This window comes from Bubalus bubalis, chromosome 9 (assembly GCF_019923935.1).
Source record: "Bubalus bubalis isolate 160015118507 breed Murrah chromosome 9, NDDB_SH_1, whole genome shotgun sequence".
NCBI classification, from domain to species: domain Eukaryota; kingdom Metazoa; phylum Chordata; class Mammalia; order Artiodactyla; family Bovidae; genus Bubalus; species Bubalus bubalis.
The window spans coordinates 105,226,422-105,251,783 of record NC_059165.1 but is presented as its reverse complement, the minus strand read 5'-3'; the positions used below and the strand labels follow the sequence as shown (position 1 = coordinate 105,251,783).

At 51.3% G+C, this 25,362-nt stretch overlaps 1 protein-coding gene across 3 annotated transcripts; it reads left to right on the top strand.

Moving 5' to 3' along the window:
• The first annotated feature begins 42 nt into the window (after positions 1-42).
• On the top strand, positions 43-17,992 carry IL12RB1 (interleukin 12 receptor subunit beta 1). 3 transcript variants are annotated; one of them, XM_006057928.4, is made up of 16 exons: positions 43-230; positions 1,555-1,617; positions 2,504-2,621; positions 3,041-3,210; positions 4,545-4,684; positions 5,096-5,129; positions 5,863-5,985; positions 6,741-6,823; positions 7,662-7,899; positions 11,186-11,353; positions 12,036-12,173; positions 12,679-12,834; positions 14,447-14,581; positions 15,745-15,850; positions 16,155-16,236; positions 16,995-17,992. In XM_006057928.4, exons 1-16 carry the CDS (start codon positions 170-172, stop codon positions 17,358-17,360), a joined length of 2,181 nt encoding a protein of 726 aa, XP_006057990.4. In that variant the 5' UTR covers positions 43-169; the 3' UTR covers positions 17,361-17,992. The 3 variants fall into 3 exon arrangements, with proteins under 3 accessions (XP_006057990.4, XP_044804268.2, XP_044804266.2); XM_044948333.2 differs by having other exon boundaries at positions 145-230; positions 1,555-1,792; positions 2,504-2,725; XM_044948331.2 differs by having other exon boundaries at positions 145-230; positions 1,555-2,725.
• The last annotated feature ends 7,370 nt before the right edge of the window (positions 17,993-25,362 follow it).

The following is a 25,362-nucleotide window of genomic DNA, read 5'->3' as shown; positions in this document are numbered from 1 at the left end:
GACTTGCCCTGGGAGGGGCCGTGTCTCATAACTTTTTTTTTTTTTTTTAATCTCTTTAGTCTTTCTTTATCAGCTTCAGCGTGTTCCTGGGTGAGGAAAGACCTGGTGGCTGGGGCCTCACCGGCAGCACAGAAGTTCATCTGGGGCTGCTGCCCTCTTCAAGGACCGGATGGGGCAATGGGGGTTCAGGCTGGTTGCCCTCCTTCTCCTCTTGTGCCACAGACAGGGCGGTGAGTCCCCTACCCTGACAATTTGCCTCTTCTTATTGGGGGTAGTGGGGTTGTGTGTATGTGGAGGGCTAGTGGACTGGGTTCCAGGTTTGGTTCCATGTCTTTGTGCCTCAGTCTTTCCCTCTGTCAAATGGGACAACAGTAATTATGACTTCTAAAGTCAGACTTGGGCATTTCCTCTCCGGTCTTGATTTTGTCTTCTGTATTTTGTGCTTAGTCACTCAGTCATGTCCCACTCTTTGTGACCCCATGGACTGTAGCCCGCCAGGCTCTTCTGCCACTGGGGCTTCTCCAGGCAAGAATACTGGAGTGGGTTGCGATGCCCTCCTCCAGGGGATCTTCCTGACCCAGAAATCGAAGCAGGGTCTCCTGAACTGCAGGCAGATTCTTTACCAGCTGAGCTAACAGGGTGGAGTGGGCTAAATCTCTGAATCTTTCCCACTTGCCAGAGTTTAGTGAGGAGTAGCTAAGGAAGGGATAAAGAGCAAGTATGTATATAATAGATATGTATCTAGTGTATGTAACATACATACTCTCTCTCCATCTTGTGGAATCCAACGGAAAGGATTCAGCCCTTTCTAAGAGCCAAGTCTGGACTCTCATCCCAACTCTGCTGTTGCATAAACTTGGATAACTTCCTTGTGCCTCAGTTTCCCTTTCTGTGAACTGAAGATCAGCAAGGTTTTGGGACTTTTGGAGGTCAGGCAGGTCTGCTGCTGCTGTCGCTTCAGTCGTGTCCAACTCTGTGCGACCCCAGAGACGGTAGCCCACCAGGCTTCCCCGTCCCTGGGATTCTCCAGGCAAGAACACTGGAGTGGGTTGCCATTTCCTTCTCCAATGCATGAAAGTGAAAAGTGAAAGTGAAGTCGCTCAGTCGTGTCCGACTCTAGTGAACCTATGGACTGCAGCCCACCAGGCTTCTCCGTCCATGCGATTTTCTAGGCAAAAGTACTGGAGTGGGGTGCCAGAGACCAGCAAAAGGGAGGGGGCAGAGGACACTGAGTTGCTTTAGAGGAGCAGCCTGAGAAGCAGATGGGTGAATGGATGGATGAATGGATGGGCAGATGAGTGGGTGGGTGAGTAAATGGATAGATGAGTGGGTGGGTGGATGGATGATGGATGTGCGGGTAGATGGAAAGACAGATAGATGACTGGATGGATAGATAGGTGGATGGGAGGATGGACGGATGGATAGAAAGCTGGATGGAAGGGTGGGGGTGCATAGATGGGAAAGTGGACAGGTGTGTGGATGACCCCTGGGTGAGCGCCTCTCCCTCTGCAGTGAAAGGCTGAGACTATCATTATCTCTTCATTGCCTTTGCAGCTGAAGCCTGCAGTACCGTCGGATGCTGTTTTCAGAACCCACCATACCCAGATGCAGACTCAGGTCTGGGCAGTTCCCCATCGTGGAAGGGAGGGCTGCTGCTGGGCTCTGACTGACTCCTCCCTAGCAGCCCCTCCCTTAGCTCCTTCCTGCTCAGCCCAAGAGTGGGGTCTTGGGAGCCCTGCCCTGACATCCTGACAGCCTGTCCGCATCAAACTCAGTGCAGTCATCCACCTCTGTAAGCTTTGTCTGCCCCCTAACAGAGTCACACGACTGGTCAGCATGGGGGGTTAAGCAGCCGCTAAACATTTTGCCTTCCCCGAAGCAAGCATTGCTGGAACACTCATGCTTATAACAAATTCACTGATCTGCCCCGGGCAGGCGTTTCATCTATTCTTTTGTTCAAGAGATATTTACTGAACAGTTACTATGTGCAGACACGGTCCTGGATGTGAAGGAATCAGCTGCGAACCCAGCTGTCCTCCTGGGGTCACAGCCTAGTGCAGGGGGTGGAAGACAGTCACACTAATGCATATCCTGTGTATAATGATGTGCTATGAAATAAACAGAGCAGAGCGGGAGGTGGAGAGGGAAGGGGCTGCTTCAAATCACCTAGTGTTTGAGGTGGTGACTCTGAAGGAGAAATTGGAATGTGACGATCTGGGGCAAGGGCGTTTCAGGCAGAGGGCACAGCACATGCGAAGGCCCCGAGGTAGGAGTGAGTCCGATATGTTTGAACACCAGGGAGGAGGCTGAAGTGGCTGGAGCAGGAAGTGCAGGGGAGATGGCAGGAGACAGGTGGGAAGGGCAGTGGAAGGTGCTGGAAGCCACAGCGCATTTAAGCTGAGGTACTACTGGGTTACATAAGTGTCACAAAGATACCTCCCTGAGTTGAGTCAGTTTGCGGACACCCCCTCCCTGACACTGTAGCCTATTCTCAAACCTCCAGGCTCAGCTTCAGGCCCCAGGGCCCCAAGCTGCTACCGGGTGTTCAGCAGCGCTGGTTATGAATGCTCCTGGGAGTACGAGGGCCCTGCAGCTGGAGTCAGCCACTTCCTCAGATGCTGGTGAGGACCCTACCCTTTGCTCCGCAACGGCTGCCTCTGTTCTCGGGGTCTGTGCCCCTTCCTGGGCCTTGGCTGGGGCTCTGTGTTGTGGGTGCTCAGCACAGGTGGGTACCCAGTTTGGGGGGCAGTTAGGACCCCTCTGTCCTTCCTTCCTCCTCGCCCTCCCACTGACTCATACTTCTATTCACTCATCCACCCATTCATTTCTTCCTTCCCTCCGTGACAGGCTTTGTTAGGAGATTCTGGGGTCCTCTAAAACCCTTAGTCCCAGGCTGATCCCCAAGAAGCCCCCAGGCTGATCCCCAAGAAGCCCCCAGGCTGGGAGGAGGGGTGGAAGAGGCAGGAAAGGACAGTGGGCTGTGATGCACGTCATCCACCGCGGCCGCTGAGACCCAGCACCAATACCTTCCTTCCCGCAGCCTCCAGTCTGGCCGCTGTTGCTACTTTGCCACAGGCTCGGCCACCAAGCTGCAGTTCTCTGACCAGGATGGCATATCCGTGCTCCATAATGTCACTCTCTGGGTGGAATCCCGGGCCGCCAACCGGACAGAGAAGTCCCCCAACGTTACCCTGAACCTCTACAGCTCAGGTCAGCACCCTGCTCTCCTCCCCAAGACCCTCTCCTCACCCAGAGAAGCTTCTGGTCCCCAAGCCAAGACCTGAGCCGGGGTTGGGGAGATTCTGGGTTTCTGGCAAGGGGTTGAATAGTGCCAGCTGTTTTCCCATCCAACACTGCCCTATGACTTGGCAGAGTCTTTCATGGTTCCCTTACTGATCCCCTACTGCTGGACATTTAGGTAGCTTCTGGTTTCTCCTTGATACCGTAATGCTCCCAAGATCCTGTTGGGTCTTTAGAATCTGTTTTTAATTAACAACACACCCTTGGTTTAGATGTATTGAGCTGCCACTGTGTGCCATGCTCAGTCATAAAGGACATGGTTAAGGGCAAAGGAGGTCAGAGCCCAGGGCTGGGACGAGGGAGGGGTGAATGAGGCACCCTCCTTGGCCACAGAACTTAAGGGGGGGCAGTGGTGAAAAACCTCAGTAGTCAAGATAAATGGTATCATGATGCAATGTTTAAAAAAATCAATATTGATGCAAAAAAAAAAAAAAGCCATGACGAACAAAATATCAAGATTTTAAATAAAGAGAGGATCTGACCCTGTATTTGTACAACCCTGCCTCATTCTCCTCACCCTAATCCGAACCCTATCCCTACTTCGTGGAGCCCAGATTCAAGTAGGGTGATGAACAAGGCTTCATGGAGCCCAGATTCAAATAGGGTGATGAACAAAGCTTCATGGAGCCCAGATTCAAATAGGGTGATGGACAAAGCTTCATGGAGCCCAGATTCAAGTAGGGTGATGGACAGGGAATGATCATTACACATGCTGAGATACTCCTGGCAGATCAGGAAGGCCCCTGGTTCAAGCTGAGTCCTTGAAGGATGAAAAAGGTCCAGCAGGAATAAAGATAGGGAAGTGTGGTTCAGGCAGCAAGTGCCAAGGCCCTGAGGTAGAATCAAACACCATTGACCAAAAGACAGGAAGGGTGACAGATGTCTCTCCTTAGGTCAGGCTCCCTGAAGTGAGTTTAAAAAGCTAGCAAGAGTTCCCCAATAGTCCTCCAGAAACATAGAACCAGTTAATTACTCTCTCATCAGCAATTTACAGAAGTATGTCTCACCATAGCTTTGCCAGCAATGAGTATTAATATTTTAAAGATATTTTTACTAACAGGATCCTGTGTATGAATCTTGACTCTTTGACTCATAGAATCCCAGGCGTAGAGGGGTCTTGCTAGGGTGGGCCTTGGGGCTTTCTCTGGACCAGGAGGATCACGTGCAGGTTTTCTGGGATTTTCAGGACCAGCAACTCACACACACGCCTGCTTCCCTTCCCCAACCCCCACCTCTGCTTCCAGTTAAATACGACCCTCCCCCAGAAAACATCAAGGTGTCCAAGTCAGCCGGGAAGCTGCGTATGGAGTGGGAGACCCCAGCCCGCCAGGATGGTGCCCAGGTACAGTTCCGGCACCGCACACCTGGCAGCCCATGGAAGCTGGTGAGTTTATTCCCCAGATCAGCGGTTTGGACAGGGCACAGGGCACCTTCACATTTTCCCCATCAGCTTTGCAGTCTCTGTATCTATCACCCCTTCCACCTGGCCTCCACTCTTGCCCCATAGTTAGCCTCTGGGGTTTGTCTCTGACTTGAAGATCTGATTATGACTGCCCTTGCTCACACAAACCAGGGATTGAACCTGCATCCCCTGAGTTAGAAGGCGGGTTCCTAAGCACTGGGTCACCATGGAAGTCCTTCATTTGCTTTTCCAAGGATGTCCTCTCGCTGTTCCCAGATCCAATCCAGGGTTCTGTGTGGCATTTGGCAAAATAATTGTTGAAGATTTCAAAAGAGCTAACTAATATTTTCAACACCAAATGTAAAATCATGGATAAATATGATCTCATTTTAGGGTGACTGCGGACGTCAGGATGATGCCGGCTTCGGTGAGAATAATAATGAATAATGGCAGCAGCAGCAAGTTAGCACTAATTAGGCACCCATGGTGTGCTAGTGCTAAGTCGCTTCCCTTGTGTCTGACTCTTTGCGACCCTATGGACTGTAGCCCACCAGGCTCCTCCGTCCATGGGATTCTCCAGGCAAGAATACTGGGTGGATTGCCAAGCCCTCTGCCATGGGGTCTTCCCAACTCAGGGATCAAAACTGCATCTCCTGCAATTCCTGCATTGCAGACAGATTCTTTACTGCCGAGCCACTGGAGAAGCCCCCACTGTGTCGTAGGCCCAGTGCTAAATTCTTTGTAGACTTGTTTGTGCCCCCTTGTAGTTCAATACTGGATGATTTCCATTTCACAGGGGAGGAAACACAGGCTTGGGCTGGAGAAGCCCAATAAGGCCAAGGTCACATCCCAAGGAATGGTATTGCTGAGATTCGAACCCCAGACAGTGTAAGAACTGGGTGATCCTTGAGGCCCCAGAGCACAGGACCTGGCCTATTCTGACTGTCCTTGTCCCCAGGGTCTGGCACGCAGGTACCTCTCAAATAATGCATGAACACAGTTGGCACTCATAAGTGCACGGACACAGTTGATGCTCAATAAGTGCACATACAGTTGGCGCTTCATATGTACATGGTGGCTAAGTGATCATCCCAAGCTCTGGGTACTGCTAGCTGTGTGGGACAGCCCCTTGGCCTGAAGTTTGTTCTGCTTCTCCTCAGAGTCATGCCTCTGCCCCTTGGAGATGGACATGGCCCAGGAATTCCAGCTGCGGCGGCGTCTGGGGCCAGGGGCCCCCAGAGGTCCCTGGAGCAGTTGGAGCAGCCCTGTGTGCATCCCCCCTGGTGAGAAAACCCTGGGCCACAGGAAGGGAGACAGGCATTTGAAAGATGGTAGTGGGATCAGAAATAAGGTGGCGAGTATTAGCAATAAGGTGATGGGTGTTGGAAATAAGATGGCAGGAGAAATTAGGGGAACCTGGCTCCAGGTGACAGGGCAGTGAGAGAGTTTCACTTTATAAAATGCAGCCAACCTGTCATCTCAAAAGAAAACATTTCTCAGTCCTTCTCTCCTTCTGGTTAGTTTGGTGGGTTTTGTTCTCTGAAAGCTGAACAGGGAGTTGATGGGTGCATGTAGCTGTGCTGTGAAGATGGATTTTCCCAAACAACACGGGAAGCTGGAGCCAGCAGTTCCAGAGTGGACATGTAGCCCAAGGTGGGGGTGCAAGGGAGAGAAGGGGTGACTGTCAATATTTGGCCCCCAGCCTTTGAACTGGAGCTTCCTCCTGCCAGCCCAAGAGTGTATCTGCTGGGAAACAGCTCCAGTTGTTGCCAGATTTGTCTAAAAAAATCTGTAGTATTTTTAAAAAAGGGCATGATATAAAACTGACCATTTGAACCATTTTTAGCCAAATGCATCAGGTATATTCACCCTCATGAGGTGGATCTCCATGTTTGCAGATTCTGCAAACTATTTAACCTGCAGAATCCTGTGTTTCATGGGAGGGAGGGAAAAGGTCCCATGTCTTCATCCAGGGTCTGCAGGAGGTTGTGAGCCAGGGCACCACCCCCAGTGTTACCGTCTTGCTGTCTCATTGCAGAAACCCCTCCACAGGCTGAGGTGAGGTTCTCAGTAGAGCAGCTTCGCCCAGATGGGAGGAGGCAGGTGACCCTGCATGAGCAGGTAACAGGGTTGTTATTGGGCTGTGGGTTAGCCTGGGAAGAGAGAGAAGGCAACAGGAGGCTAGAGTGGAAATGTGTAAAGCTCAGGGAGATGAACCGTGAAGGTGACTGAGACCGGAAAGACTGTAGGTTGAAATCTGAAGGCAATGGGGAGCCATGGTAGGTGTGTGAGCTGAGGAATATGGCTGGACTCAGGTGTTCACAGGCTCCCTGTGGTGGCCATCGGGAGAATAAATTGTGGGGGGTTCAGGTGGAAGCTGGGAGGCCAGGAAGTAGTTGACTGTAGTTGGTCTGGATGGGAGATAATTTCTTTGAAGTCCCCCAAACAACTCATTAAGTATGGTCAAATGTACCTATTTTACAGAGAAGGAAACCGAGGTACAGAGGAAAAGTCTCCTGCCTGAGTCAGGGGCAAAAACATACGTTTCAACCCCTGATTTCACCATAATCGATTCAGCCAGATCCCCAGTGACCTGTTACAGTGAAGTTACAGGGAAGCTCCTTCTCTTCCTAGGTTTCCTATAATTTGAATCCTTTCTCTTAGAAAAAATTTCCAGACTTGAGGCAACTGGGTTCAAAGATGGAAACTTTTTTTTCCCCTGGCTTTCAGTGGGTTTTGCCAAATTATTCCCCCGTTCCCCCAGACCAACGATCAGTGACCGTGTCAGTTTCCCAACAGTCTTGCCAGCACTGAGGTTTACTAGTTTGTAAATTTTTGCTCAAGTCATCACCTGGGCCTGTGGATGAGTCTGTGTTCATGGGCTGAATCCTGATGTCAACCCATGGGGACAAGGAGCATGTTCAGGTCCCCAAAATACCATCTCTCACACTCATGACAGCTGCCCCAACTGGAGCTTCCGGAAGGCTGCCTTGGGCCTGACTCTGGGTTGGAGGTGACCTACCACATCCATCTGCACATGCTGTCCTGCCCATGTAAGACCAGGGCCAAGAGGACTCTGCGCCTGAAGAAAAAGCTCGTCCTCTCGGGTGCTGCCTATGATCTGGCCGTCGTTTCCCGGAATCGCTTTGGCCTCGGCCCCAATCAGACATGGCACATTCCTGCCTGCATCCACTCAGGTGCCTTTGGCTGGGTGGTGGGAGGGCCCCTTGGAGCTGAGCACATCTGAACCTCAGCTAGACTAGGTCAGACAAGTGAAGCACAAAAATTTAAGGGGGTGTCTAATTTAGGAGTGTATCAAAAGTTAGTCATCAAAAATGCATAGTGTTTTTAAAAAGGCATAGTGTTATAATGGAATGGTTCAAAAAATAACCTCACGGGCAAACTACAGCTCAGGTCAAACATTTGGTTTTGTAAATAAAGTTTTATTGGGACCAGAGGCAGGATCAGGGTGTCAAGTGATGCAGGGTTGTACAAGAACAGGGCTGATCCTGTCTTCATTTAAAATCTAGGCAATTTGCTCACTTTATATACAGGTATACGTATATTAAGGGCTTTCCAGGTGGCGCTAGTGGTAAAGAACCTGCTTGCCAATGCAGGTTCAATCCCTGGGTTGGGAAGATACCCTGGAGGAGAGCATGGCAACCCACTGCAGTATTCTTGCCTGGAGAATCCCATGGACAGAGGAGCCTGGCAGGCTATGGCCCATAGGGTCACAGAGTCGGCCACAACTGAAGCGACTTAGCATGCACACAGGCACATACATATATTAAATATATACATATATTTACATATAATGAAAAAATAAATGGTGATGATGTGGATAAAAAGGAATCCTTGCGCACTGTTGGTAGGAATGCAAGTTGGTGCAGCCACTAGGGAAAACAGTATGTAGATTCCTCAAAAAATTAAGACTAGAACTACCATGAAAAGTCAAAGTGTTAGTTGCTCCGTCGTGTCTGACTCTTTGCGACCCCATGGACCTGCCAGGCTCCTCTGTCCGTGGAATTCTCCAGACAAAAATACTGGAGAGGGTAGTTATTCCCTTCTCCAGGGGATCTTCCCAATCCAGGGATCAAACCCAGATCTCCTACATTGCAGGCAGATTCTTTACCATCTGAGCTATATGATCCAGCAATTCCGCTTCTGTGTATTTATCCAGAGAAAAGAAAAACATAATTGGAAACAACATATTCACCCCTATGTTCATTGCAGTGTTATTCACAATAGCCAAGATATGGGAACATCCTAAATGATCATCAATGGAGCAAAAAGATGCGGTGCATGTATACAATGGAAAACCGCTCAGCCGTAAAAAGAGTGAAATGTTGGCATTTGTGACAGCAGGCATGGACTTGAGGATGTTATCCTTAGTGAAATAAGTCAGATGGAGAAAGACAGATAGGCTATAATTTCTCTCAGATGTGGAATATAAAAACCAACCAACAAACCAAACAAACTAACTGACTAACTAAATAAATAAACGGACAAACCAAAACGAACACATAGGCAGAGAGAAAAGAGTAGTGGTTACCAGAGGGGAAGAGACGGGGGAGGGGAGGGGTAAAGAAGATCAACTCTATGGTGACAGACGGAAACTAAATTTTCCATGGTGAGCACACAGTAGGGTATTCAGAAGTTGAAATATAATGTTGTACTCATGAAACATACCATTATAAACCAGCTGCTGCTGCTGCTGCTGCTGCTGCTGCTAAGTCGCTTCAGTCGTGTCCGACTCTGTGCGACTCCATGATGGTAGCCCACCAGGCTCCCCCGTCCCTGGGATTCTCCAGGCAAGAACACTGGAGTGGGTTGGCATTTCCTTCTCCAATGCATGAAAGTGAAAAGTGAGAGTGAAGTCGCTCAGCCGACTCTTAGGGACCCCATGGACTGTAGCCTACCAGGCTCCTCCACCATGGGATTTTCCAGGCAAGAGTACTGGAGTGGGGTGCCATTGCCTTCTCCAGTATAAACCAGCATTACCCCCAATAAAAAATAAATCTAAAATTTTAAAAATCAAGATTTATGTGTATGTATATACACATATATTTTATTGAGGAAAGGTTCACATGGCAAAATGAACCATGTTAACAAGCACACTTTGCTGCACTAATCGCTTCACAGTGTCATACAACCATCACCTCCTCTGGTTCCGGGACTTTTCATCACCCCCAAAAGGAGACCCTGCCCCATTAGCAGTGACTTCCCATCCCCTCCCCCAGCCTCTGATTATCACTGACCTCCTTTCTGTCTCTGTGGATGTTCCTGGGCTTTTTCATAGAAACTGATCGTATGCTTTGTGATCTTTTGTGTCTGGTTTCCTTCACTCAGCCTGATGTCTCCAAGATTTAACCACATTGTATCACATGTCATGCTTCATTCTTTTTTATGGCTGAGTAATATTTCACTGTGTGGATGGGCCACATTTCGTTTATCTGTTTTTCCACTGATGAACATGTAAGCTGTTTCCATTGTTTGGCAACCCTGAATAGTACTCAGTACATATTTTTCCATTCATTTCTATTTTTAAAAAATATTGCATTAAAAGAGCATTGATACTGATAAGTGAATTCTTTGACACCTCCTTAAATTTCATGCCCAAGATAAGTGCCCTGCTTGCTTCACCTTAGTCATGATCCTGCTGAGCACCCAGCAGGGTGGTTACGATGATACCCATTTCAGAGATGGGACGACTGAGGCTCAGACAGATGCAGCCACTTTGCCAGGGCAGCACATCAGGGAGTCTGTCAGTTCCTGGTCTGGTTTGGGCCATGGCCTTGCTATGTGACCTTGAGCTGGTGGCTCTCTGTCTTTGAGCCTCAGTTTTTATATCATTGATATAATTTGATATTGATGTGGTATGATATTGATACGATTTATATCATTGATCATGGTGACTGTAAAACAGCCCTGGCCTGGTGCATACAGTCAGAACTCAGTCAATGACAGCTGTGCTCTCTAGAACTGGAAGCAGTACCCACCTCTCAGGTTGGCGCTGATACCCTTGTTGTAGGGAGTTGCAGAGATGAGCCCAAGAGGGCTGAGTGGGTGTGTCCTCTGAGCACCGGTCCGACGAGGAGGCCCCTCCCCCACCACAGCCGCCCACTGCCGCAGCGCGAGGCCGGTGGTGGGCGGCCAGGCATCTGCTGGAGCGTCTGCTTACCAGCCTGGCAGGGTAGAAGTGGCAGCATAGGGAGCTCTGATGGTGGGCATCCTGGCAGAGAACCCGTGGTCAGGCTGGGGAAGGGCTCGATTTATTCAAACGGCCGCTGCTGCCCCTTGGTGCTCAGCCCCCAACTCGGCAGCCCCCAGCGCCGGGAGACAGAGTCAGATACAAACACTCCCGGCCCCCTGGGGGTTAGAGTTTGTTGAGAGAGTGGGATGGGGCTCTCGGAGCCTTGGGTGGGTGGGTGGGGGCGGGGCGTAAGACCGCTGGTCTGACGTGCCTCCCTTGTTTTCTTCCAGAACCAGGGCTTCTGAATATCAGTGCCGGAGCCAACGGGACCACCATACATTGGCCAGCCCGGGCCCAGGGAATGAGGTACTGCATTGAGTGGCAGCTCCAGGGCCAGGAGGAGAACCTTGCCGCCTGCATCCTGACGGCCCCCCAGGACCCTGACGCAGCTGGAATGGGTACGGTAGTTTCAGTTACCCTGAATCCTCCATTAGCACTCCCAGTCAACTCAAACCTACAGGCATCCTCCATGTGGGGTATCTGAGGCCCAGAGAGCTCTTGCTACTTTCTCAAGGTCACACAGAAGTGGGGACGGGCCAAGACCTGTCAGACCCTCCTACTCGCGCAAGTCTGGAGTTTCCTGCTGCAATCCTGGTTTGCCAGGGCTCAGCCCTGGGCATGTTGCACCCTGGCAGGAAATGAGTCTCACGTCCCAGGGTGTTTGTAAACACTCACGGGTGCCAGGAAAGGTGGCAACTAGCAAGATGCTAGTGGCAAATTAATGAGGCTTCTGGAGGGAAAGAGAGGGTACTGAATGGCCCAGGCAGCCTCTTGCTCTCTGCCCTGGTCTTGGCCAGGTCCCCCAAAATCCTCAGTCTTAGCCTGGCCCTCCAAGAGCTTCCAGCCAGGGGAGACAGGCTGGACACAGACACCCCTGGCACCACGGAGTAAGAGCTGTGCTGGGGATGCTTTGGGAGAGGGCAAAACAAAGGAATCCTGGAGGAATCCTGGAGGAAGGCACATTGGTGCAAGGGTTTTGAGGCATGAGTAGGAGTGTTCTAAAAGTTCCTGGTAGATGGCACAGGTACAAAGGTGTTGACACAACCTATTTACTGGCCTGGCCCTTGCTAATCCTTCCAGCAACTCACAGCTGGAGCCAAGAATCTGGGGCATTGGAACAGAAGGCATGTTACCGCGTCACCATCTTTGCCTCTGCACACCCAGAGAAGCCAACCTCATGGTCTACAGTCTTGTCCACCTACCATTTTGGAGGCAATGGTGAGTGGCCCAAACCTGCAGGGTGGTCTCCTCTGGGGACTCAGCAGTGGTCCTTGGATATAAGGAACGGGGAATACCTTTTAGAGGCACCTACTGCCTATCAAGGGCTGGCCAAAAGCCAGACACTTAGAAGTCAGCTCAGTCAGGACATCCCTGGTGGTTCAGTGGTTAAGATTCTGCTTCTACTGCAGGGGGTGTGGGTTCAATCCCTGGTCAGGGAACTAAGATCCCACATGCCTCATGGAGAGGCCAAAAAAAACCCCAAAAAGTCAACTCAATCGACTTCTAAGACACCCCAAGAGGCACTGCCCCATTTTATAGGTAAGAAAACTGAGGCTCTGAGAGAGGAAGTGATGGTACCAGAGTAGTGCAGCCAGGATTTGAACCCAGGCCCACTTGACTTGGTGGTCCTGGTTCCCTGGGTCTCTGGACGGTACCAGCTGGGCAGGCAGAACATGCTGAGCCAGCACCCTTGGAAATGACCATTGCAATGGTGTGATTGCAGCCTCAGAGGCCGGAAGCCCACAGCACGTGTCGGTAAGGAAACTCAGCCAGGATTCGGTGTCTGTGGACTGGACACCATCTCTGCTGAGCACCTGCCCTGGTGTCCTGAAGGAGTACGTTGTGTGCTGCCAGGAGGAGGACAGCAACCAAGTATCTGGTAGGTGAGGCAGCACAGGCCTGGCTTGTGGGGAAAGGGGTCTGGGCTGGAGTCTGCCTTGCTATGTGACCCTGGGCACCTCACTGTCCCTCTCTGGGCCTTGGGTTCCCCACCCATAAAATGATAGAGTTGGACTCATCATTTGATTGACCCTGACAGCAACTCCCATGGAGCAGGAATGACTGTCCCCATTCCACAGATGGGGAAACTGAGGCCTGCCCAGTTTCACCTGCCCACCTGGGATTCACCTGCCCAAAGGTTAAGCAAGTCTGGATTTGAACTCAGGTGCCCCTTCCTGCCCCATAAGAGGGAAAGAAATGAGGATGTACAGGGCAGGTCTCACCAAGGCTGGATCTTCCTGTCATTTCCTGCACTGGGAGCCTCATTCTCCCACTGGTTAGCACAGCCTTGCAGATACAGCCTCATCCAACCATCTCCTGCAGCAACAGGCCAGGCCAGCAAGACCGTGGGTTTACTTCCTGCCTTCTCTGCACAAGCCCAGAACGGGGCAAGGCATGATGCCAGGGGGAGGGGAGGGGGAGGGGAGATGGGGGGATGGGGGGATGGGGGCTCTCCAGATTCAGACGTAGACATCCTGCCACCAGTTTGGTCACCCTGTGATGTTTAGAGGGAGTGTGCATTCGCGCATGCACTGTCAGTCGCTCAGTCGTGTCTGACTCTTTGCGACCCCGTGGGCTGCAGCCCGCCAGGCTCCTCTGTCCATGGGATTCTCCAGGCAAGAATACTGGAATGGGTTGCCATTTCCTACTCCAGGGGATCTTCCCAACCCAGGGATGGAACACGCATCTCTTGCATCTCCAACAGGTAGATTTAGAGGGGATAAATGAAGCCTAATGGGAGTTGGTGATGCATTCCAGCACAGCCAGAAACAGCCCCGTTTGCTGAAAACCGATTTGCCAAAAACCAAATTGCTGAAGATTCATGTACCAACTGCCCATTTGGCCAAATGTACCGACTTCCCTGAAATTTCTTTTGAAGAATAGTCCTCGTGGATATTTACAAAGAATATGGATTTAGGGTTCTAGGAATTTTTTTCTTCTGGACAACCACCACCAACTGTATTCTCATTTTAAAGATTTTTATAAGGTGCTTTATTTTTTTAAGTCAGCCCATTCCACAAACAGTTGTTGAGGTCCTACTATGTGCTGAGGTGCTGGGGACACTGTGGGGGAACAACTTAGACAAAGGTAACCCCGACCCTCACCTGAAAGATGGGAAAGAGGTGAGGGAGGAAACCATGTAGTCATCTGAGGAAAGGGTAAACGCGGCCAGGGAGTCAGCCAGTGCAAAGGCCTGAGGTTGACGATGGGACCTGATGCCTTTAGGGAGCTCTGAGGAGAAGGCACACGTGGCTGGCAGAGACTGGGCTAGGAGTGGGGGAAGGGCATATTGGTCAGAATTTGAGAAAAATAGCATCGTTTGCTGAAGATTTTGATGAAGAATATTTTTCCAAATGAACTCGAGGCGAATGGGTGCATTTAGGGAAGAGTTTTCCACAAAATGTCTGTGATCCCCACCCCCATCCTCACCTCCCAGGGTGGAGCTCAGAATAAAGGGGGTCTGGGGATTCACGGCTGCCTCCCGTTCACAGAGCTGCACGTGAAGCCCACAGAGACCCAGGTCACCCTCCAAGGCCTGCGGGCTGGCACAGCTTACAAGGTGCAGGTTCGCGCAGATACAGCCAAGTGGAGGGGCGCCTGGAGCCAGCCCCTGCGTTTCACCATCGGTGAGTGAGGGGGTGAGTGACAGTCACTCAGTCGTGTCCAACTCTTTGCAGTCCCATGGACTGTAGCCTGCCGGGCTCCTCTGTCCATGGGATTCTCCGGGCAAGAATACTGGAGTGGGTTGCCATTTCCTTCTCCAGGGGATCTTCCCAACCCAGGGATCGGACTTGGGTCTCCTGCATTGCAGGCAGATTCTTTACCATTTGAGCCACTAGGGAAGCCTGAATGGAGGAGGGTGGGGGGTGGACCCTGTATTCACCCAGCATACATTGCCCCACATCCCACATCAACAAGCATTTCTGCCCTGACCCTCCAGATTTCCATTGCTCCCCATGAATCTCCTTCAGGAGCAAGTCACAGGCTGACCTGCTCCCACCTCCTTCACCAGCTTCCTCTGCTGTATCTTCCTCCCATAAACCTTTTCTCACACTCCCATGTTCTTGCCCTTGCAGGCCTCTGCCTAGAATGTTTGGTCTCCTTGTCAAACTCCTATTCACCCTTCATAACTCAGCTCAAAAGCTCTCTCCTTCAGGAAGCCTTCCAGGCTTCCTTCTGGGGCATCCCCCTCCCCTCCAGCTGTGATTGCCCCGCCTATCTAGCCTGACACCTTGGGAGCAGGTGGGGGTGTCTTTCTGGGCTCTGCCTCCCCCAACCTTGGAGCTACTGGGGAGAGGGAGGGAGCAGGGGTGGGTATTTATTGAGGGAATGAATGAATATGAATGAATATCTCTCATCACAGACATAAGGAAGTTGGTGGGCTCTGTTGTCTTGGGGCATGTGGAAGTGGGAGATTTGGGGACCGAATGACCCCTCTTCTTGCCATAGTCCCTACCTGTTGTCCTCGCAGTGAAATCTGGTTGTAAAAGAAGCAGTGAGTCAGACTAGGTGTGTGGTGGGCAGGTCTGGGTCCAGGGGGGCAACCACACGAGCCCCACCTGCAGGTGATCAGCGCTACGATGTCCTGAGCACTTAGTGTCCCAGGGCTTTATCCCACAGTCACAGGGCAGGCCGGGCCCCACTTCCCAGAGGAGGAAACTGAGGCTCAGAGCAGCTCGCGCTGCGCCAGGGTCAGCAGTGAGCTGATGGGGGACCCGCCCCTGCCAGTGCCCCTCTCAATGAGAGGCAGAAGGTGTGTCTCCCTCAGCCCAAGCTCTTCTGCTCCTAGAAGTCCAGGTTTCTGAGTTGTCCGACTTGTCCATCTTCCTCGCATCTTTGGGGAGTTTCGTGAGCATCCTTCTCCTGGGAATCTTTGGGTACCTCGGCTTGAACAGGTAACTTGCACCCCCTCCCCTGAGATGATCTGTAATAGTGGTAGTATGAATAATAATAATTGTTGGCCCCGAATAGGTTTTTATGTCCACTTTCAAGATGGGAAACTGAGGCCCAGATAGTCAGGCCCAGGGCATCGAGCAGTGCTGGAATTTCACCCTGGGTCTGACAGTTTCCCTCTGCTCTGACCTCTCAGTCGCATCTTCACTCCCCTTATTGTAACCTAATGGAGATGAAAAAAATAAGTCAGAACAATGAAAAAGTAAGAACAAACAGAAGCACTGACCGGTTCCCCTCTCTCCCCAGGGCTGTAAGGCACCTGTGCCCACCCCTGCCCACACCTGGTGCCAGCACCGCCATCAAGTTCTCTGGCAGCCAGGGGAAGCAGGTAAGGGCCCCTCTTTCTAATTCCAGGTCTTGTTTATTGGGTCCATATCTGGATTAGGGCTCTGAAGAGTAATGGCCATGCGTTAACTCATTTTATTCTTTCCAAACCATTGGTGCAAGGACTCAAAACAAAACAAAACAACAACAACAACAAAACCTACCCTATTTTATAGACAAGCAAATAGAAATCCAAAGTGACCCTCATGTGGATCATTTCCTAGTAGCAGAAACAGAACTCGAATGACTTCACAACATAACCTGATGGAAAAAAAATTCTAAGGTTGTGGGCTTCAGGCACGGCTGGATCCAGGAATGAGGACTCCATCTCTTTGGGGTGCTAGCTTCCCTGCAGGCTTCTTTTCCAGGCAGGTTCAGCCTTCCTCTTGTGGAAACAGGGTATCCCTTTTTCCCATTAACTGCAGCGAAATTCTGGGCCATCACTGATTGGCCCAGCTTGGGTCACATGCCCATCCGTGAGTCTATCACTGGAACCAGGGGGCTGGAATGCTCTGATGACTGGGCCAGGATCACATGCTGATGGCAAGAACCAGTCTGGGGCTACTGCCCTGCCCAACCACATCACTCATCAGAGGAAGAGAGACAGTTTTCCAAAGAGAAATGGGGAGCCCTTCCTATTGATCCTTGAATTGGCCTCAGGATTTTAGAGAATTTAGCCCGAAGGGACCTGGTGCACTCCATCCTTGTGGGGATGAGAAATAAGGCCCCGCCCACAGCCTTGACCCCGCCCTCCCTCTCCAGGTTTGGCAGTGGACCAGCCCAGCAGACTTCCCGGAGGAGGTGTCTCCACAAGAGGCCCTAATGGTGAATATATCCTGGGAAAAAGGCGAGGGAGCTGACATGGGCACACTTGGGACTCTCAAGGAGAAGATGGAGCTGCCTCTGCGTGCCCCTAAGCCAGCCCTGGACTTGAAGGACAGGAAGCAGATGCAAGGATGCCCTGAGGCTGGGGCTCCGGGGCCTGGCTGGCAGGACGGTCTGGTGGAGGACAGCCTTGCCCAGGCGGCTAGGTCCCCACTGCTGCTCCTGGGGGGCCTAGGGCGGACCCCCAGGTTCGGTTCCCAGGGAGAAACAGGAGCATCTGCCTCCTCCTACAGAGAAGCCTGATGACTGCCGCCACGTCGGCTGGTTATTGTTTACTGCATACTCAGTCTGCTCTTTCCAGACACTCACGTGATGCCCCTGAGTGACATGGCTGTCCTATGGACCTAGTTTAGTGAGCCTCAGTGAGGTTCAGAGAGGGCTAGTGGCTGGCCTGGGGCCACACAGCACACGCAAGACTGTAATCCACGCCCAGTGGCTCAGACTCCATCCTTACTCCCCGGGCTTTGGAGCCGCTCCCCTCCATAGACGCTGATTCTGCCCAGCACCAGCTGCCACAATCCTATGGTGGGAACCTTAAAAACCACCTTGAAACGGAAGTTGCTGTCCAGGGCCAGGACCTGGCATCCATGGAGTAGGACGCTGTGGTTGGCCTGTTGAAGGGGTGTGGGATAGACTGAAGAGGGGCCCAAAGAGGCTCAGGCTGATCCCAGATCCTGGGCTGGGCGTCCTGTCTGAATGGGGAATCTGGGTGCTGAATTCTCTGTTGCACTGCAGGGTCTCCAGGCTTGGATGACCCAGATGTAGGGGAAAGAAGACTAAACATTCTGAGGGAGGTGATGGCCCCTCCCTGGCCGCAGATGTCTCGCCTGTAATGTGGGGGTGAAAATATAAAATAAAACAAATAATAAAATGGGGAGGTCGCTCCTGCTGTCACTGTATCACATTACAAAACTGCTGAGCAGTTCCAGAGGTACCTGGAAAAGTTGGGAGTCCTGGACATATATGAAGAACCAGAGAAACCTAATAGTGCTTTGGATTTTTTTTTTTTTAAAGCATCACTCGGGAGCTGCTACCCCAGAAAATCCAGAAATAGAGCTGCTTTGCCTAGAACTGGAAAAATTGAAAGAGAAATATGAAGTTATTGTAAGAGAAAATGAAAAACTGAAAACTAAGGAGAAAATTCAGTAAACCTAGGGTGGAGAGGAAGAAACTACCTTGCTATAAGCCACAACGTCTTTAGGAAGGTATAGATTATTGCATTAGCAAAGAGTGTAATGCAGTCATGAATAGGAATTAAGCTTTAGTTTTCCAGTCATTTTAAAGGTTTAGATAAAAAGAGCTTTCACTGGGTTTGATTGTATTAAATATTAAAAATCATTGAGTGGTTTTAAAAAGATAGGATTTAAAAAAAATAAAAAGATAGGACTTTAAACTTACTGAATCAGTCATTAAGTTTAATAGTTAACTGCTTTTGTTACTATTAAGTTTTCTTACCCCGTTTAGAATAAAATTCACCTAAACTCCAAAAATTAAAAAATAAATAAGGGTGATGATCATGTAGACCTCACAAGCTGCTGGGGCAGGGGGTGTCTAAGGCTTAATAAATAAATAACAGGAGCAGGTTTGGTTGCTCCCAACCCCATTTCTCTGTCCAGGGCTCCGGCGGAGACGTGGGATTCTTCGCTCATCCTAACGTCGAACACCTGCAGCAGAATTTTTACTCCCCAGACACACCCTGAAACCACAGCTTCCGATACTTTCCCCGACCAGACGTTCCCTCATTCTTAAACGAGTTGGTGCTGATTCCCTCTACGGCCACCAGGTGGCAGCAGCAGCGCGTGTCTCCCACGCCCAGTCCGCCCAGCCTCCTCCCACCTCCCAGAGAGTTTGCAAAACACACTCTTCCGGTTTTAAACACGGACAGGATAGAGATTAAAACTCAGAACCACTGAATTTTATGGCAAAAGAAGATGAGACCTCTGGGTGAAGAAGGTCTGGCAGCCGGTAGGATCGAGAATCAAGAGGTCCTGGCCCTTTTTCTTTGGGGTCTTCTGTTTCCCCATCTGGATGGGGAAATAGAAGACTTGGTCCAAGTACTCAACCTGTGCCCTCTGCTAGATAAACCCTCCCCTAAAGATTAGCCCTCCTCATTCCTGAGGGCTGGGCTGCAGCCTGAGGAGGAGGCCTGGACAGTGGCAGGACCAAGTGGACAGGATAGAAGGGATGCTGGGTTAGCAGACTCATGAGAAAGACCAGAGTGACCCGACCCCCAGAGGTTCGGAGCTCCCCACCTTAAGTCCAGAGTTCCCCTCTCCCTCACCCAACATACACATGTACATGGTGCTTCAGGGAACTAAATGCCCCGTGCTGGCCGTCCCAGTATGGGACCAGTATTGGACCCATCAGTAGCACAGCACCCACTTAGGTGGCCCTTGGAGTTGGCAAACTCACCTCCTGGGTCCATGGAGTTAGGAGTTTGATATTTATGGAGCACCACTGGAAATTTTTGCTGAAATGAATGGAGAAAATTGAACACCCTGCTTGTATTCAGGGAAGGTTGAACATGCCTGGAAGAGAAGCTTGTGGAGAGGATAGCAACGCAGAGAGATGGCGTCCTAGTTCCTGGATCCAGCCATGCCTGAAGCCCAAAATTCTGGTTTTTCTTGTTGTTAAAGGCATTTTGAGCTCTGTTTCTGCTGCTAGAAAATGACCCATAAGAAGTTCCTCTCTGGGCCTCTACTTGCCCATCTGTGTAATAGGAGAGGGCTCAGGGCACTGGCTTGAGGGCCCTACCTCCGTGGGTTGGGCGATCCTACTTAGCAGAGCCCTGGCCCAGTGTTAACTGAGCACTTGCTGTGTCCTCATCATTCTAGGGCTTCTCTGAGTGTTGATTCCTCAGCTGCTCCCAGCAGTTCCAGGAATCAAGACTGTGGTAGACCCTGTTTCACAGTCTCCTTCCTTCCTTGATTCAGGAAATCAGTATCGCACATCTACCGTATACCAGTTCCTGTTCTGCATGGGTCAGAATTGGTCTAGTCATGAGGGGCTCCTGGTTGGGTAGGGAGGACAAAAGCTAATCTAATCATCACAAAGAGAGTTACAATAAACCTGGGCGAGTGACAAGTGAAAGTGTGAGGAACAGAAGTGAGGGAGGGCTTCCTGGAAGAGGTGGTGCTGGGGCCAAATGGTGAAGAGAGGACAGAACAGCAGGAGCAGAGGCCCTGTGGCAGATGTGGTTGGTGGGGAATCGGTGGGGGTGGGAATAGAGGTCACAGCCTCCAGCAGCCTGGGGACCTAAGAGTTTTATTCTTAAGTTTGTGGGGGGTTGGAGGGGAGGTTCTGGAGCAAGAGAGGTGGAGGATCTCAAGAGACAAAGAGACTCATCCCCCCATGAGTCAAGATGCACGTTTCCATCAGGGAGACAGGCTGCCTCAGTTTACCTCCCCAGATAACCTGCTTCTTCTGTCACTCCAGCAGCCTCTGGGTAGTTTGGTCATAAAGAGATGTTGTCTCTGCCTCTTCCCTTGAGCCAGGATGGGGCTGGGATATCAGGGATCTCTGGGGTGCAGAAGGTGACACAGAACAGCCCTGGCCTGGCCTGTTATGTGACCCTGCCCTCACCCTGCAGATGCCAGGCCCTTGGCCTGAAATGAAATGCCCTTCCCCTAACTGTGCATCTTTGCCCATTCATCTTTTTTTTCTTTTTTAAGGCTGTGTCCACATACCACACTATTCACCCTTTCATTAAGGGCTTTCTCTAGTTGTAGCGCTCAGGGCTGCTCTTCATCGTGGTGCCCAGGCTTCTCATCGTGGTGGCTTCTCTCGTTGCAGAGCATGGGCTCTACACACACGGGCTTCAGTAGTTGCAGCTCATAGGATTTTGTCACCCGTGGCATATGGACTCTTCCTGGGCCAGGGATCGAACCCATGCCCCCTGCATCGGCAGGCAGATTCTTATCCACTGTAGCACCAGGGAAGTCTAACCTCCTTTCATTTGTTAAAATTTATTTTGGCCTCGAGGTATGAGAGATCTTAGTTGCCCAACCAGGGACTGAACCCATGCCCCCTGCAGTGGAACCACAGAGTCCTAACCACTGGACCTCGGGGGATTCCCTCACCCTTTTATTGACTGATTGATTTTTTTTAGCTGCACTGGGTCTTTGTTGCTGTACGAAGGCTTTCTCTAGTTGCGGCAAGTGGGGGCTACTCTCTGTTCCCCTACACGGGCTTCCCATTGCAGTGGCTTCTCTTGTTGCGGAGCACAGGCTCTAGACACACAGCCTACAGTAGCTGCACCAGGAGGGCATTTGAGGCTTGGAGGCTCTAGAGCGGGGGCTCGGGGGTTGTGCTCACAAGCATGGCTGCTCTGAGGCATGTGGAATCTTCCCGGACCAGGGATCGAACCTGTGTCCCCTGCACCGGCAGGTGGATTCCTATCCACTATACCATCAGGGAAGTCCCCTTATGCTTTTAAAGTGAAAAATTCAGGGGCATACACAATGTTATGGAACCATTATTACTATCTAGTTCCAGAGCATTCCCATCACCCCCAAAAGAAAACCCTATCCCCATGACCAGTCACCCTCATTCCCACTCCACCAGCCCCAGGCCACCGCTAATCTGCTTTCTGTCTCTATGGATTTGCCTGGACATTTTGTATAAATGGGATCATATAATATGTGACCTTTGTGTCTGTTCTTTTGTTAAAGAAACTCAGCTTGGTGTTTTTCAGGTTCATCCACGCTGTGGTGCATATCAGAACTTCATTCCTTTTTTTTTTTTTTTTTTGCCGGTACTGCAAGGTTCGCGAGATCTTAGTTCCCAGACCCGGGATTGAATCCAGGCCAGCCCTGAGAGCTTGGAATCCTAACCAACTGCCAGGGAATTCCCCACTTCATTTCTTTTTATGGCTGAGTAATATTTCGTTGTATGGATGGGCTGTGTTGTTTATCCATTCATCTACTGATGGACACTTGGGTTATTTCCGCCTTTTGGCGATTGTGACTAATGGTGCTATGAACATTGCATACAAGGGTTGGTGTGAAAACCTATTTTCAATTCTCTTGGTAAATGCCTAGGAGCAGAATTATTTGATCACATTGTAATTCTATGTTTAAATGATTAAGAAACTGCCAGATTGTTTTCCAAAGTGCCTGCACATTTTTCATTCCCATCAAAAGTGTGTGAGGGCTCCTTATTTCTCCACGTTCTCATCAACATCTATTATTTCCAAGTTTTTTGTTTTTTTTTTTTTTTGAGTCTGGTCATCCTAGTGAGTGTGAAGTGGTATCTCAGGGGGCTTGATTTGCATTTCCCGGAAGACTAATGATGGTGAGCATCTTTTCATGTTCATATTGCCATTTGTACATCTTCTCTGGAGAAATGTCCATTCAAGTCTTTTGTGCAGTTTTCACTGGGTTCTCTTTTTATTATCGAGTTATGAGTGTTCTTCATACATTCTGCATATTAATCTCTTGTCAGATGTATGATTTGCAAATCTTTTCTCCTATTCCATGGGTTGGCTTTTCCCTCTCTTAAGTGTCCTTTATCAAAGAAAACTCTTACATTTCACGGAGTCCAATTTATGTGTTTTCCTTTGGTCCCTTGCGCTTTAGGTTCGTATCTAAGAATTCTCCTTGTCTTTGACACCCCCTCTTGCAGGCACGGGCTTCCCAGGTAGCTCAGTGGTAAAGAATCCACCTGCCAATGAAGAGCTGGAGAAGCAGGTTGGGTCCCTAGGTGAGGAGGATCCCCTGGAGAAGAAAATGGCAACCCAATCCAGTGTTCTTGCCTAGAGAATCCCAGGGACGGGGAGCCTGGTGCGCTGCCGTCTATGGGGTCACACAGGGTCGGACACAACTGAAGTGACTTAGCAGCAGCAGCAGCCAATGAAGGAGAAGCTGGAGAAGCAGGTTGAGTCCCTAGGTGAGGAGGATCCCCTGGAGAAGGAAATGGCAACCCTCACCAGAATTCTTGCCTGGGGAATCCCATGCACAGAGGTCCATGGGGTTGCAAAGTGTTGGACACGACTGATCCCCCCGCCCCCCACACACAGATACACACTTGCCGCTGTGCAGCCTCTCCCTCCAGCCAGCGCTGACCTCCCCCCCACCCGCCCCGCCCCCCACCATCAATTCCTGTTGGGGCATCAGCCGTCCAACCCTGTCTCCGCACTGGGAGGCCTCCTGGCAGACCCCGGGCAGCTCCCATCAGTGCTTAATAACGGAGCGCTCAAAACCTTGGCAGCCACGCGGGAAACCCCGCCCGCAGGCACCCGCCCCTTGGCCACATGGAGCGCCGCTCCCCCATGGCCACGCGTGGGAGCCCGCAACTTTCCAGGTGGGGAAACCACAATACGGAGGGAACGGAGGGAACCTGCCTGGTCGCCGGGTTGGGGTGATGGCGGAGGTCGCCCCCTTCAAGCTGCTTCTGGCTCCGGTCCCTGCCCTGGGCTGACCCTGGCGGGCGGGAACCGCCTGCGGGTAAGGCGGTTCCGGATGAAACCCTAACATCCAGGAGCAGAGAAGAAAAATAATCTGTGGCGGGCGAGCCGGGCCGGGTGCGGTGGGGAGGGGGGGCGGGGTGGGGAGGGGGGGCGGGGCAGGTTTCTTCACCAGCCTGGTGCGCTCTCAGGTGGGAGGCTGGAGGGATGCAGTGTCACTCAGAAGACGGGAAAACGTCTTTCAGGTCTTGGCCGAGTTCTGCTCTGCCTCCAGCTGGCTGTGCAGCCTGGGGCTCTCCAGCCGCGTTTCCCCATCGGTGGGATGGGAGTTAGTTAGGGCTTGAGACGGTAGAGAATCTGCCTGCAATGCCAGAGACTCTGGTTCGATCCCTGGGTCAAGAAAATCCCCTGGAGAAAGGAATGGCTAAGCTGCTCTAGTACTCTTGCCTGGGAAATTCCATGGACAGAGGGGCCTGTTGGGCTACAGCCCATGGGGTTGCAAAGAGTCGGACACGACTGACTAACACACACACACACACACACACACACACACACACACACAAAACCCTCCTTCGGTGTTGTGAGAGGTGAAGAGGGTGGCTGGCTCTGGAAGCACACACTTTAGGAAGCTGTCCGTAACCTCATCCTCAATAATATGAAAGTCATGGTTTGTTCAAGAGCACAGGGAGATTAGTTCCGCCCAGGGGGCCAGGTGGGGCACCTGTGTCTCACTAACTGCCCACCTCCCTCTCTCTTTGTCTCTGTCTCCCCAACTCTCCTGTTTCTCGCCCTCCTCCTCCTTATTTTTTCTTACTTGCCATGTGGGATCTAGTTCCCTGACCAGGGATCCAACCCGGTCACCCCACCCCACATCAGGGTCCCAGAGTTTTAGCCACTGGACCACAGGGGAAGTTCCTCCCTTTCTCTTCTGTCTCATCTCTCCCTGTCTATGTCTCTCAACCTCACTTCTCTAGCTCTCACTGTCTCTCTGTATTTCTCACGGTCTCTGTCTTTCCCTAAAATCTCCTCCAGATCCCCTAGACCAGGCCTGCATCAGCCAGCTCAGCCCAGGCCTGACCAGTGTCTTAAGCCCACATTTCCGTGAGACAAGGTCCAATCTAATCTCCCTGAAGCCGCCCCCCCACCTCCCGCCCCCGTGGCCTCAGGGTGAGGATCCAGGCAGCTTGGGGCCCTCACTTGCTGCCTGGAACACCAAACAGCTTAAGAGTCTCTCTCTAACCCCCCAAAGCCCAGCAGATCAAAACCCACAGTCTTGGACACACCGACTCCTCCTCCCCCATGATTCGTTTAGATGGCGAAACTGAGGCCTGTATAGGGCTTCCCAGGTGGCTCAGATAGTAAATGAGGGAGACCTGGGTTAGATCCTGGGTTGAGAAAATCCCCCTGGAGATGGGAATGGCTACCCACTCCAGTATTCTTGTCTGGGGAATCCCATAACAGGGGAGCCTGACGGGCTACAGCCTGTGAGGTCACAAAGAATCGGACACGACTGAGTGACTGACTTTAAGGCCTGTATCATGAAGACTCTTGTCCAGAGCCGCCAGCTCCAGGGCCATCACTCATCATCCTTGTCCAGCCTCTAGGGTCTGTGGCTCTCAGGCGGCCCTCCAGTCTCCCCTTCCCCCCGTCCACCTCTTCACCTCTGCCCTTGGCCTGCCCGGTGAATGGTAATCGACCTGGTTCCACCCAGACAGGCCAGGCAGTGACACTCCCACCTCCCAGAGCTGATTTCCTGGTGGCAGAGCTGGCCGGTGGCTCGGGCTGTGTCCCAGTGGCATTGGCAGCTGCCTAGTGCCAGCTGGAAATGGGGACCGGAGGGTG